Consider the following 15,340-nt stretch of genomic DNA (forward strand, 5'->3'; position numbering starts at 1 on the left):
ATATTAGTCATCGGCATTCACCATTTGGAAAATCACTACCTGGTTTTCTCATAGGGGTATCTAAATGAGATTGCTGTTGTTTTGTTTTGTTTTTCCACTTGGGGATGTTTCAAATAAAGAACAGAAAATTCAATCTTAATAATAATGGTGACATTCAGTCAGTTACCCAGCATGCAGTTTGGCAGTGTGGGTCAGAGGCATTGCCTACATTCAAGTCCAGGTGAAGTTATTGAGTTTCCTAGGATTCCCTCTTTATATGGCATACTTTCCCATCCACAGTCTAACCTCAAAAGCCATGTCCCTCTTTTTTTCTCCTTTATTTTTTCCATCTAAGGCATCCATTTTTCTTTTTTGCATATACCTGGCACTTAAAGGGTGTCCATAGTAATATAAACTCAGGATATGACTTTAGTATTAACACACACATTTCTTCCCTGACAGTGAAGCAGACTGTTCTTTGTTACTAGTGGAGTGTACGAGGGATGTGCATAACTAAACTCCTTTCATTTTTCTTTCCAGTAAAAGTATAACTGGCATTATACTTTTAAAAATTTTAATTTAAAAAAAAGTATTCTACAATATGCTCAGCATTTTAATACATGATATAGTGAATCCTGGTAACAATCTTACATTGTTGACCACTCCCAGATGAGATATGCTCTTACTCAGTCAAGGGTAATTAATACAAAGCAAGCCCAGGATTTGAACTGCCTTGCCCTCAAGTGTCACATGGTGATCCATCAATCTGAGTCTCTTCCTGTGTCTGGTACCTGGTGTTACTAAAAACAAACAATCAAACAAGGTCAGGTTATTAAAAGCTTGTGTGGGGATTTCATTGTATATGATAAATACCCTTCTGGGTTTCATTATAGAACTTTTACATATAGTCATATTTACCCTCATTTGGGAAGACTATCACTATACTTCCAACTTGAGATCCGTTAGGAATGTGGAGTCTAAGACAAGTGGTATTTCCTGCTCATCCTTGACCCCCAAAGGTCTTCATGTGACCCTCAGTTATTTCTGATTGGTAGTCAAGACTGCCTGATAATTCACCATTCTCCCACGACTGAGTTCTCATTAGGCAGTGGGTACAATGGTGCTCATTATTGTATCTTTGAGTTTTGGAAAATCAAAGCATTGAGACTTCCAGTACATGAGTCTGGCTAAAGACTACAAGGTCCCTGAATGTTAAGTGGATTTCAGCAACTCATTTTAGTGCTTGTGTCCTGTTAAATTGAACCTGTCATCCCATGCCGCACAGTGGCAAGCAGAGCCAGAGCCAAGAAGTAGGATGCATTTGGCACTGTCTCCCCCTTGTCACGGGCCAAGGTTTGGGTAGGTGTTGATTTTGTTTGGGGTGGCCTTGAAAAGACTTGATTCTTCTTTCAGAGTGTTCAAATGCAAAAAGCATAGTCAATAGCCAAGAAAGAATGAGCCTTTGCATGACTATAAGCCAGTGTCCCTCCCACATGCACCTTTGATTACCAGTGTGAAGAGCTTCCTGAGACACTGGCTGTCAAGGACACAGGTTGTCATGTCGGCATTTGTGATTTCTTTACACACGTTTACTGCGGCCTTTTGCTGTATTTTGGTGCTTTATTCAAGGAGCAAATTAGTAAGCTGGTACATATCCACGAATGTCCCTGGTGAGCTGCCCCTGTGCTCAAAGCACAGCCTGGGATCCCTGTCTTCTCCTTTCCTCTCAGCAGGAAGAGGGAAGCCAGGCCGCCCTTGGCTTCATCTACTAATGATCGCAAAGGAGGGGAGACACTCAATGCCCACCCAAAAGTACTGGAAAACCGATCTTACTGCATGGTCAGGGTCAGGGGCTTCGAAACGTCTGTCTCCCTCATGAGGTGGACAGGAATAACTGAGAGGGCACAGGTGGGAAGAAAGTCACTCTTGGGTCTCATGTAGACTGTGGTCTTGTTTGTTTAGCCACACAGTTGTCCTGTACTACATTTGAAATTTAAATTGCGCATAAAAAATTAAAATCAGAATATTTCACCTTAAAAATAAACAGACAGCATTACTTAGAAATCCAGAAGTTCTCATGCCAGCTTGCCTATAATGAACTAGAGCCAATTATTTTGAGAAAGGGTCTCATTAAAGCCTGGGGCAGCCTTGAACTTGTGATCTGCCTGCCTCAGCCTCCTGACTATTTGAGATTATAGGCCTGAACTGCCAGGCCAGAGCTATGCTTATGGATTGTTGATAATCATCATCATCATCAACAACAACCCACAAACTTTCTTTGTTATTTTAACTTTAAAGGGAAATTAAGTATGAAGAAAAAATGATTCTCCATGTATAGTTTTAAAGCAAACTACTTTTCATTTTGACCATTTATTTTAGAATCCCATAAAATGAACAGTAACTATATTTAAGGCAATTTACAGGTTGATTTCTTCACAGAGACACACTTGTAGCTTTTTTGAGGGAGAAAGAAATTGAAAACACTGTTTTGTTGGATAACTGTCATCAGGGGTTGATGCACTTAAGAGTCAGAGATTGTTTGATTGTTCAGCTATAATTGTTACTATAAATGTAGATTTTTTTTTGCAAATAGTTATACAAGCTTCATGTTAATAGTAAGTGAAAGTATTCTTGTTGCAAACATAATAAAGATGTATATTATGCAAAAATCACAGACAACACTACAATATTATATAATATCTTAACTCCATCCCAATTCCAAAGTAATCATATCTAATCTTTATAAGAGGCCTTGAGATCATTACTCTGTATAATTATGGCACAAGCCTATGTACCTAAAGACATATTTTAAGTCATAAACTAGGCCATACTTGTACATGATGGGAAACACACATTTAAAACATGGTAAAACAATGCATATGGATGAAGTCTGTTGACACATATGTAGCTAGCAAATCTGTAGCTAGAGTTTTCCTGCCTTGCCCACAGTCAGGACAAATCTCTGTCACCCGCCAGTCCCACAGCCGCTCAGACCCAACCAAGCAAACACAGAGACTTATATTGCTTACAAACTGTATGGCCGTGGCAGGCCTCCTGTTAACTGTTCCTATATCTTAAAGTAACGCATTTCTACAAATCTATACCTTGCCACGCGGCTCGTGGCTCACCAGCATCTTCACATGCTGTTTGTCCTGGCGGGTGGCTGGCAGCGTCTCCTTCTGCCTTCTTGCTCTTTTATCTCTCCTCTCTGTTAGTCCTGCCCATACCTCCTGCCTAGCCACGACCAATCAGGTTTTATTTATTGACCAATCAGAGCAACTTGACATACAGACCATTCCCCAGTACAGCCAAGTGCAGACCATCTCAGACACCTGCACTCAGGCCCATGGTCCTAATCATCCTCTATGCAAACCTGCTGGGTAACACCACAAGGAACCCAAGAAGGGCTCCCACAGGACATACATTAACATCCCACAGCACAAATCTTTCAATAACAGCATGAGACTGTCATGTATTATATCTTAGCTCATTCAAATGTTCCTTAATTCATGAACGTTTAGCCTATTTTCAGTTTTTCATTGCTGTGAATAATGTCACAATGAATATTCCCGCCTTACCTCTTTGTGAAAATATATGTGTCTTTTTGTAGAAATGTTCCTTGAATTAAAATTGGTGGTATAAAACATGTGCACGTAAATTTCTGATAGCTTCTTCAAATGTGTTCTTCCAAAAGTTAAGTGAGTTTATTCTTTTATTAGTAGTAGATGGGATTAACCCCTTCCCCACTCTCTTGACTAACTTAGGTATTACCCCCATTTTGGGGGTAGTGACATCAAATTCTTTGTACAAGAAAGTAAAATCTCATTATTATTTAAAAAAAAAATATTAGTCTGTGATTCCCAATAATGTCCATCTTTGTGTGCTGCTGGGGCCTTGGATGGTCACTTACCCTGCTGCTAAATGCCACCCTGCCTTTCTTTTCAGATGCCCACTACCTCACCTGCAGGATCCAGGAATGTGCTGAGACAACTCGGAGTGGCCCCTTTGCCCGCTCCATTGACATCAGCTCTCTGGTTGTCCAGGATGAGTATATCTTCATTCAGGTGAGTGTTGCCAGTGCAGCTGATGGTAGGAAGGGAGACAAAGTGAGGTTGGCTGCCTGCTAGGAAACAAGGGTGTCTTTCCCGAGAATGCGAAGGTGTGGAACAAAGACACTGTCCTTCACTCACTCCTTGGTTCCAGACACTAGGGAGACTCCAGACTTCTGCTGCACTGTGAAGGTTTTCTGGGTCAGTGTTCTGTCCTGGGGATTTTACTTACCCAGGGAATTCTTCAGTTGGATTGCCACTTCACGATAACAGAGCTGTCTTGAGATGGTTAGGCTGGGGTTTGAGGTTATTAAAAGTCAAATGTCTAATGGACTTTGACTTTAAGTAATTTATCAAAGCCATGTTCTATTTCTGTCTAAAGTGGCTTGTCTAACGTGGAAGTGAAATCCTGCAGTGAATTAGACATCACCAGATTTTGCTTTCTGGAAAAGTCTAAAACTTACTAAATTGTCCCTTCCCCTTCCAGAGCTTAATGCTTTTCAGAATGTCCAACTCTCAAGTCTTTTCCAACAAGAAATCGACTAGTAGAGGAAACTAAAATTTTTATGTTGAGTTTTGCAGTGTCTACTTTGTAGTTCAAGGAGATACAAAATGGAGGGAAAATGTGGAAAAGTAAAAGGCAACACTCTAAAGGAAGAGAGAGACAGATATAGGAAGGTAAATGGTAGATGAAGGTAAGTGGTAGATGACAGATAGATAGATCATTCAATAGATAGATGATAGACAGATAGATAGATAGATAGATAGATAGATAGATAGATAGATTGATTGATTTATCAAACGACATTTGATGACAACCTTCAGTTTTCCAACCTACTTTTCCATTGTTTAGTCTCAGTTGTTTGGCAGATGGCTTCCCAAAGGAATCTTGAACTTTGACACAGCCCTACATTTGCTCCTGAAAGAGCTTCTCTGCCTGTTCCTTAGCCTTTCAGTCCAGATCAATGGCATCTCCTCTGTGAGTGTGTACCCTGGCTTCAGTGCACCTTAGAGCTCCAGATTATGTTTCTCTAGCCCAGGGCTTATTAGAGTTATGCCTTGCCAAATGTGGACAAATTCCTCTCCTTTCCAAATCAAATTTTACACTCTGGAAGGAAGAATGGTATTTTAAATTCTTATGTCTCTCACCGTTGGCCCTGCAAAGTTTCAATGCAAGTGAATATTTGCTGTGTTGATGGAAACCCAGGAGAAGTAGCTGCCACGCCAAATCAACCTGGAAGAGAGAGTGGAAGTCAGCATCTCAGGATTGATTCTCAAAGTCACAGGATATCAACAGCTTCTCATTGTCTCATTCATTGGTGTTTACTGAACACAAACCCTGCAAAATATGCAGTGCTAGCCACTACTCTTGTGTGTGTGTGTGTGTGTGTGTGTGTGTGTGTGTGTGTGTGTGTTCTTTTTTGCTGTACCTGCCACCTTTGGAATTGACACCACCAATTTTATTTGGGCTGTGGTTTGTGCGTCAGGATTTGGAGAGGAGGCAATGAGGCTCAGCGGGCCAGTCCTTGCTGGAGGAGTCTCTCTGTCTTTTTTTTTTTTCTTTTTTGGTTTTTCTTTTTTATTATTTTTTAATTTTATAATTTAATTTAATTTACATATCAGCCACAGATTCCCATGTCCTTCCTCCTTCTGCCTCCCACCCCTTCCCTCCCCCCAGCCCACCCCCCATTCACATATCCTCCAGGGCAAGGACTCTCCTGGGGATTCAGCTCAGCCTGGTAGATTCAGTGGAGGCAGGTCCTAACCTGGAAACAGTCACTACTCTTGATATTCCTCAGATTCTTGCCCTTGACCTGATGCCTTTTGCTCCCAGGACTTACTGCCTGAGCACTCCTGTGGGTTTCAGTACTGTCTCCACATCCTGATGCCTTTAGGTCATGGAGCCACGACCTCCGTCATGTGCTGTAGATGCCTGGGGTAAATGGCTTTCTCCACACACCAGGGTGGGTGCTGTGTGTCAGAAACACAAGATCAGCTTGTGCCTGACACAGCTGATGACACACTCAGTACCAACCCATTTGGGGCATAAACTAGTATCGTGCTCACTCTTGCTAAACTGAAGGATTCAACATCTGTTAGCTGCATCCATGGTTTGAATGTTTACTTTCATCCCACTCTAGTTGCCATGGTCCCCATATAAGGTGATTGTTTTTTTCTTTATCTTTGCTGAAAAATTTTAAACATGGGAGCATGAGGTGATTTATGAATTTACCAAACTGACTGTCCTTTTCTTAATGATGAATGTGGCTGAACTATTTTTGGAAACATGCCTTCAAATTTAGAGTGTTTAGATATTCTTCTGCCCAATGTGTTTCATAATGTATTCTTAACTCTTCAGTTAGATACACAGTTTTACAAAAAATAAAAAAAAAATCCTAAAACTATTTTTTATTATTCTATAAGCAAAGACTTTTTAATTAATTAGCATGAATCTTTTAACTTTGCTTAAAATAGGTGAGCTGCAGGTTTTCACAGGTTTAATTAATTGTTAGGTACATGTGTGGTCTCTCCTCTAGCTGCTGGGGCTAGGACAAGGAATACAGAAATTTCTTGAATTAGTAGAATTAATTTTTGTAAGAAACACATACACACAGAGAGGGGTGGGGGAGGAGGGAGGGAGATGGAAAGATGAGATGAGATAAGCTGTCATGGGATATGGTGAGTAACATGGGCGTTGGTTTAGGGCACCACAGTTTCTCAGGCTCTGGTTTGCCCCACTTATCTGTGTGACTTTGAAATGAGCTTCATTTACCTTTTCTATTAAAAAAAAAAGTTAATTGTAGCGCCTATTTCTTGGGTTGCATTAGCACTGTGTTATATAACAACCTCTGTAAAGCGTCACAATGATACTAGAACAGTTGTGTTCTATGAACATTTACTATGCCTTTTATCTTCTACTATTATAAGCTTATTTCTTTATAAAATGTGTCACAAGATGGTGGATGCTATGGCTAAAAATAAACCAGGAACTGGATGTTGGGGTATTTTGCTATTGCTGTTTTACCTAAGACTTGATGACTTGACCAGGGACAGAGTGATAGGAAACATACAGCTAAGTGTGTAGGGCCTGGCTTCCTTGAACCATGCATGCAGCAGGGCTCAGATTCTTTAAGAGGAGCAGTGGGGTTATCATGGCTGAATAGACAAATTGGAAGGTTGTATACTATATGTGATAATACTTGGAAATCACAAAATATTGAATGATTAAGAAAAGAGAAAATATCCAATCATTGGTCCCTAGAGCACACCATTTACATTCAGGAAGATGAGAAGGAACCAGACAATAAGACCACAACTAAGAGTTGAAAGACAATGTCACAAAGGTGGTAGGGTGCTTTATTGACTGATTCATTTTTGCTTATAAGGCAAATGGCCATGAACGTGAAAAAAAAAGTGAATTTCTTTAATCACTAAATAACCACAGGTTAAGTACTATTACTTGAAGTTATCAACTATTCAAAATTGAAATTATATAACAATACCAATAGTCTACAGTCAGGCTCCACACAGAGTAGTCCATGTGTCAAGTGGTTTTCCACTGGAACTTAATCAGCTCTTCCCCTGCCATAGGAGTTCTGCCACTCGTCTCTTTAGAAATGCCACATAAGCCTTACGTGCCACTGTGTGCTCAGGGTGTAGTTATGGCAACTTAAAACTCTCATTATTATGGTCTGCCTTCCTTAATTTCCCATCTGTTCCTTTCATAGAACTGAATATTTTAATTTTAATTTTAACTGCATACTTTAGGAATATAGCTATTTACAGAATACCCAACCTTCTATTTTGGGACAATGGCTATTGATTTCTTCTTGTGAATGATGATAAACCCAGTGAGCGGTGGTGTGCATTTCTCTTTTCCCTCTTCTCATTAATTATTCCACCACTCACTTTAAGATGGATACAGGAGTTTCTAGTGTTTGTCTTGCTGTCTTAGTATGTGACTTTGGTAGACTTGTATATTTTGTGATGCACTGTGGATGAAGTGTGAAATGGGGTGTGTAGTGGCTTCTCACCTTGTTCACTTTCCAATCAACAGTGGCCAAGTGAGTCATTTAGCACATGCATGTTCTGCGTGTCCCACTGTTCCTGCTTGATCTTGGTTGTGTAGGTGTCCCAATCAGGTTTTAGGGGAAGCTCCCTATTTAGCTCTCACTTGTCTGGTTTGTTCTTTGATGGACTCTTGAGGACAAGTAATTCTTGGATGTGGGACTACTCTTACCTTCCCTTGTAGTGGGTAGCCAGCCATTCCAGCTTTGATCTGGAAGTTTCAACCCCCATTGAGGCTTTGGTAACTGTCACGCCTACAAGGCGGGACCAAAAGAGGGCTGTAAAGACCCAAGATCCAGAAACGCCACCCTCTCTTGGTTCCCGGACCCTGGACGCTAGAGGTAGACCGAGCAGAGTTCTCCAGAGAATACTGCCGGACTGTGCTACGTCGTCCCCTGACCCTGTAACCTACCTATCCCTTCATTTGTAAGTTATGCCACTAAATAAACCTCCCTTTTAACTACATGGAGTGGCCTTAATAATTTCACCAATATTCCCTTGTGTGTTTGAGTGTTGCTTTCTCAGGGTCTACAATGCATGTGTTGATCTCTTTCTCTGCAAACTTGGCTTTTATTGAATGAATGCCTGACTATGGCTGGGTCAGAGCAATCTGAGATTCTCTTCTTTGAGATATCTTGTTTTGGTTTTCCTGGCTCTCATTTAGGGAGAGGGGAGTTGCTTTGTTTATTTTGTTATCTCCACCCCCTGGAATTTTTCATCGTATTTGTGAACCAGTTACATGCTCGTGTATGCCTTGTGGTCATCATCCTGTTTTATCCCTGGGAATGTGTCTCTTTCATTCAAATGATTCAATTTCTCCTTCATTTTTATTATCTTAAAAGCCGCTTTAAGATATCTTGAAAGACACATTTTTACTTAAGTTTCATGGTTTGGACTCTGTTTCTAGAGGACCCAGATGTGTGAGACAGAACTTCCAGAATGAAGACAGCCTTTCATCCTGCCCCCAATTTGAGCAAAATGAGATAAAACGGCTTCACGCTGTGCTTGAATCAGTATTTAGTAGTTTACAGGATCGTTCTGTCTACTTGTCCTCAACCAGTGGTTGAGCTTCTTTTTTGAATTTAGCCAGATTATATTTTAACTTTTCCTCCTTCCACCAATGCTAACAGTAACAATTGCCCTCCTCCCCCTCGTTGTGTTTTCCCTTGCCTCTTGTACTTCTCTTTAAAACCCTTCTCTCACTGAAGTGACCTAATAATTATAAAGGTTAGTGGTGTATGTTTGTGTGTGTGTGTGTGTGTGTACTTATGTACATATGTGTGCAGGTATACATGTTTATGAAAATATAGATGTGTGCATATGTGTTTGGAGATCAGAGAACAACTTCAGATATCATTCCTCAGGTTCAGGTTCCATCTATCTTAATTTTAAGCCAATGATCCACCTGTCTCCACCTCCCCTGTTCTAGAATTACATTTCATACCCATGCCCAGATTTTTTTCTTTACTTGTGTTCTGAGGGATCAAATTCATGTCTTCTGTTCAAAAGGAAAGCATTTTACTGAGTGAACTAACTCATGCAATCCCATGCAGATGGTTAAATACACACACACACACACACACACACACACACACACACACACACACACACACACACCTGCAGAGGATATTGACTCCCTTGTAACTGGAGTTACAGGTGGCTGTGATCTACCATGTATGTTCTCAGGATCAAATGGAGCTGCCAGGTAAGGGCAGCCAGTGCTCTTAACTGCTGAACCAATTTTTTAGCTGTCATACAGGTGGTTCATAATTATAGAAATGTGGCTACAATTTGTTTGCTTCATGGAATAATCATTTTTTTAATATTCATAATATTTCTTTTTCCCGTCTCTTTCTCTCTTTTGTGTTATTGAACCAGTTCATCATTCTTATACCATTTATTTTTATTTTCATAATGTGGTGATATTTTGTTGTACTCTAATAAAACTTACCTGAAGATCAGAGGACAGAGCCAGCTACAGAGTTAGCCATAGAGGTCAGGCAGTGGTGGCACACACCTTTAATTCCAGCACTAGGATCACACACTTTTAATCTCAGTACTTGGGAGTCACATACCTTTAATCCCAGCACTAGGAAGGTTGAGACAGAAAGTAATATGCTGGGCAGAGAAAGGAATATAAGGCGGGAGGAGACAGGAATTAGGCCCTTTTGGATGAGGACTCAGAGATATTCATTCTGAGTATTTGTGGAGACAGGATCTCCTCTTTTCGGCTGAGGTGTTGGTGAGGTGAGAAGTGGCTGGGGCTTGTTTCCTTGATCTTTCAGCATTTACCCTAATATCTGGCTCTGGGTTTTTATTATAAGACCACTTAGGATTTGTGCAACATCATATTCTTTTTTATTTTTAATATTTTATATGTATGGGCATTTTTGCCTGCATGTATATCTGTGTACCACTTGTGTGCCTAGTGTCCATGGAGGCCAGAAAAATGTTTAGGATGCCCTAGAACTAGAATTAAGGATGATTGTAAACCCCATGGCTATAGGGGTTGCTGGGAATCAAATCCTGGTTCTCTGGAAGAGCAGCCAGTAATCTTAACAACGGATCCATCTCTTCAGCCCTGTGTCTTTATATTTTTAACTATTGCCTATTTTTAATTACCTGAGTCCCTTAGGCCACAAAATACCAAAAATCTAGGAGTTTTATCTTATGAAAGATCAGGGTCCCATTTCTGTTTATCAGGAGTCTTACTTCATTCTCGGTTCTGTGCGATTCAACTAATTTTTTCTCTAAGCAGTTTTTCTTATAAGGCAGAACCTTCTGGAACACAATTCATATGGCTTCCTTCCCACATATATTGTATTTCATGGTTAAATTTTCATTAAGTGTGGAGTTTGCATTGCTCTTTCTTGTTTGGCTTGCTGCTGTAAGATGATTTATGAGGAGAAAGGGGAGCATTATAATTACTTGGCTATTTAAAACCATTTATAAATCCTTATCATGTGTTTCTGAAGTGTTTCTATAGTTTACTAACTGGTTTCTTTGCTCTCAGATCAGCACACCAAACCCCTAGTGCCTTCACAAACTCCTTCCAAAGTCCTTTATTTAAAATAAAAATCAATGTCCCCAGACTCAGTGGCTGTTAATCACCTGCAGGGTAAAATCCAATTCCTTAGCATTGTCTGCAAAGAACCTCCACAGTCAGGGCCCTCCGATGAATCAGCCTCAGAATAACTCCTCACTTTTACTTCCCAAATACTACCTCCCTTGCTTTAATTAACCCTCCAATAAACATGGAGCTTTTTAGTCTCTATGCACACATCATGACGCTTCTCACCACCCATGTGTTTCCTGTATTTTCTTTATGCTTGGGATGCCTCTCTGGGAGACAAACTCAGCCATTAAGATTTAGCAGTAGGCAGCACTTTCTTGAGCTTCCCTGGTATTCTCAGTCTGGATTGGATCAAGCTCCACAGCTGCCTTGTTACCTGTTTCTATTGTATCTTCCAGTCAGGTCTGTAAACTATGAGGATCTGACTACATCTTATTCATCCTTGTTTCTCCTGCACTTCGAATAGTGACTGGTACTCAATAAGTGTTTACTGGACTGAACTGAACTGAGGAGATAAGCCAGGTTCTTATTTTCAGGGCGTGTAGTTAGTTATCTTTTCCAAGCAAGGAGATCTTGTTTCTGCAGCTAACAATATAAGACAACTTAAGGTAATTGGCAATTGCTCACTGCATAAGAGATGTCTGTGTGTAGAGCGCCTTTGCATTTTTTATAAAACCACTGTCCAGGAATTGCCCAATGTGTTATTCAGTGCTCCTTTCTATTCATTCATTTAAATATATTAAAATACATTCGGCCCAGTGGAGAGCATGGACAGCTTAACAATTATAATGCAATGTGATGAAAGCTGCATTAGTAGGAAACACATGTTGCTCTTGGCTAAGTGAAGAACTCTTCACCCTGTCCTGGATGAGTGCCAGTGGAGATTCCTGGGGGTGGGGGAGGCTGGGAGTACAGGTGAAGGTGGAGGAGAAAAAGCACCACACAGGGAGGACAACAGGTGCTTCGGTAGAGACTCAGGACCTGTGTGCCAGGACCTCTCTACCCAAGGCTCTTTGTACTTGTTGGAGATAAGAACCTTCTACTTTCTTTCATCAAATACAGATAATGTGGCTTACCATTCTTTCTAGTTCCTAAAAATCTCAGAAGTAATCTGATTTCAACCCTAGCAGCTCCCAACATCCCTCATGCTTTTCCATCTCTTTCTTCTTTATTGTTGTTTGTTGTAAGACAGAATCTTGCTATATAGCCTAGGTTGGCCTTGAACTCACTATTCTCTCCCACCTCAGCCTTCTGAGTGTTGGAATTACAGATGTTTGCTGCCACATCTGACTCTACCATAGGACATTTTGATAGCTTCATTTTCTTTATTTTATTTTTCAGCTATTTTTAATTATTTTTTGAGTGTGCATTTTAAAATAATGAAAAACTACCTCAAGTAATTTCTAAAACTTTGTTTCTGGTTTCTGGTCATTTGTGAGAGTATAAATTTGAAAACTGAAATAAGGATCAGGACAAATTTTATTTATGGAGAGGGTGAGATTGTTTTGGTGACCAAGACCTGTTTCTAAACGTTTACAAGGGCAATGAAGATTCCTTTTTGTTCTATGAATATAGATGCCTCAGTAGAAGAAAACTAGCCAACTGACAAAGTCACTTCTCCAGGGTTTAAACTCATAGATGATGCCTGACAGCATCCCGGGATACCAGGCTGAAGAAGAGCAGTATGCTAGCCCAGCAGCCTCCTCTCAGGGAGCAACCATTGATAAAGCTGTAGAGAGCAGCACAGCCTGAGTCTAGTGTCTCCATGGCAAGCTTGGCCTTAAGGACCGTGTGTTCTACTGAAGGGCCTTTGCTCTCCCTCTGGAGTTTCCTGTTGAAGGTAGAGTTTTGTAGAATTAGACCATTTGTTATACAATTTTAGCAAGTGGATAACAGCAAGTTTAGCATAAGGTGCTTCAGTGGTTCATGAGTTTAGGAAAATTTTCCACTTAATTTTTCTAGTATTACTATTTTAAGTTTAGCTGTAATGCTAGCAGAAACAGAACTCCAACAGGAAGAACAACAGAAAACAACAAAGGAAAGTACTATCAAAAGGCCCAGTCTATCTCTTCACCTTTCCAACATGCTGGGGACAAATGGAACTTCTGACAGCTTTATACTAGATCTCAGGAAAGCTTGAGTGAACAACATATAACAGGCACATATCCAAATGAAAGGAAATCAGTATGTCAAAAACACCACCATGTTTTACTGAAGCTATGGGTACAGTATTCCCAAACTGTGTGATATACAACCCCAGTGGAATACTATTCAGCCAAAAAAAAGAATGCCATTGTACTCTTTGGTGTGAGACAGATCTATCTGGAAATCATTATGCCAATTCAAGTCAACCAGGCACAGAATGACAAGAACTACATGTTTTCAGTCACATGTGACATTTCTAATAGTTGATCTCATTAAAGCTGAGCATGGAACATTGATAGACAGAGGCTGGGGAGAATAGAGGAAAGGGAGGGAAGAAGGGTGATTTCTCAAAGGGAAGTAAGTTCTAGTTAGGCAACAGTAAGAAATTCTTGTGTAATACTGCACATTAGAGTGCCTCTGATGACTTCTCTGGTCATGTCATTTGCAGAAGAGAGGATTTGGATGTTCGATGAGTCTTCCAGGGTGTGTGTGTGTGTGTGTGTGTGTGTGTGTGTGTGTGTGTGTGTGTACCCTACCCTGATTTGGACATTATACAATATACACATGTAGCAAAACACCACATTATGACACACAAATATATTCAAATTTCTGGGATTATGTATCATTTCAAACATAAAAAAAGTAGAAAAGGATTGTGGAAAAGTAGGTTTGTTGGCTTCTTAGCACTTCCTTGGAGAGAGTCACTCTGTTTTTTTGTTCTCTCTTTTTATTGCTTTGCTTAAGTGCCATTCATTTAAACAATGGGTTTTGGTACTAATAGTGTTTAAAAGCCACCGACTATAACACAGTGTGGGTCAGAGGCCAGGCTTTTCATATGTGGACAGCCAGCCACTAGAAAAGCAGGTGAGATCAAGCCTGTATCTTCTTTGCATATGAATAAGTAATATTTACACATATATTTGAGAGTACAGTTAAATAAACAAAATCCTAGGCAACCTCTAAATAATGAGAATCATTTGATTAATCCATTAGGCTTTTCCCCATGATATCAATTTCACATGAAAATTCACCTCTTCTCAGTCACTCATCCAAAGAAAAACACTTCCTATCACCAGTAGCAATTCCCTTTCCCGGATCTGCTACTCTTAGTACTCTTAGTCCTCTCTCCTGTATGGGGGGGGGGGGGCGTCTATAAACTACCCACACGGCTCCTGAAATTTAGGATGACACACAGTTTCTACTTCACCTTTTATTTCAGGCCTGGCAAAGCCATGCAGGTAGCCATCTAAGCAGACTCGCTGGAGGAGACCTCATGCTTGATCTGCTGCCTCCCTTGAACTGAAGATGTACATGAAGCTGTGGCATCTGTTAACCTGTTTGTGCCTTCCCTGCCTTGGGTTTCTTAATGAAATCAAAAGGCATTAATCATTCTGAAAAAGCCATGCTTTAATGGGAGAGAATCTACCTGAAAGGCCTGTGCTCCACATGGGTAAACGAAACAGACTGTCTTCAAGTTAACTTCTGTATGCCGGGCCAAGCTGGTTGAAAAACTTGACACTTATCACTGTAGGAAAGCTCTTCTAGTGATTATTCTAGAGAGTGGTTAGTTCAGCCACAATCATCCCAATATTCCTCTGGCAAAATGATTCATACCCTGGCTTACTAGGGATGGTGACAAGCAAGAACACAGCTTTGTAAGGTTTCTTGTCTCCACAGTAGATTACACAATGTTCTGTCCTAGCTCCCCACAATGGCATGAGAGGTCACCTTTCATGTGAGGATTCATTCACTCTGAACAAATTGGTACTCACATTCACTGTATTCATTCAAGTATCTAAAATGCAAGGGGAATTAGATACAAATTACATGCTCAAATGAAAGAGAGAATGGAAACTTGAAGGAGGGAAAAAAATCTTCCTGACTACTGAAGTACTGCCCACACACTCTCTGATCTCTCTGGCTTTTAGCCCAGGACAAAGTATTTTCCTCACCCTCTCATGTGAGCTTGACACTGTCCTAGGAGGTCACACACAACAAATTAAACACTCAAGCGGAAGAAGTTCTT

General features: G+C 40.4%; 1 protein-coding gene across 1 annotated transcript in view; it reads left to right on the plus strand.

Annotated features, from left to right (window-relative positions):
* Window positions 1–15,340, plus strand: part of Sorcs3 (sortilin related VPS10 domain containing receptor 3) — a 627,324-nt gene that overhangs the window by 458,704 nt on the left and 153,280 nt on the right. Inside the window, exon 7 of the mRNA XM_006983301.4 lies at window positions 3,925–4,043. Within this exon, the coding sequence (XP_006983363.1) occupies window positions 3,925–4,043 (119 nt within the window). The remainder of the gene's footprint in view (window positions 1–3,924; window positions 4,044–15,340) is intronic.

Source organism: Peromyscus maniculatus, chromosome 1 (assembly GCF_049852395.1).
Source record: "Peromyscus maniculatus bairdii isolate BWxNUB_F1_BW_parent chromosome 1, HU_Pman_BW_mat_3.1, whole genome shotgun sequence".
NCBI classification, from domain to species: Eukaryota; Metazoa; Chordata; class Mammalia; order Rodentia; family Cricetidae; genus Peromyscus; species Peromyscus maniculatus.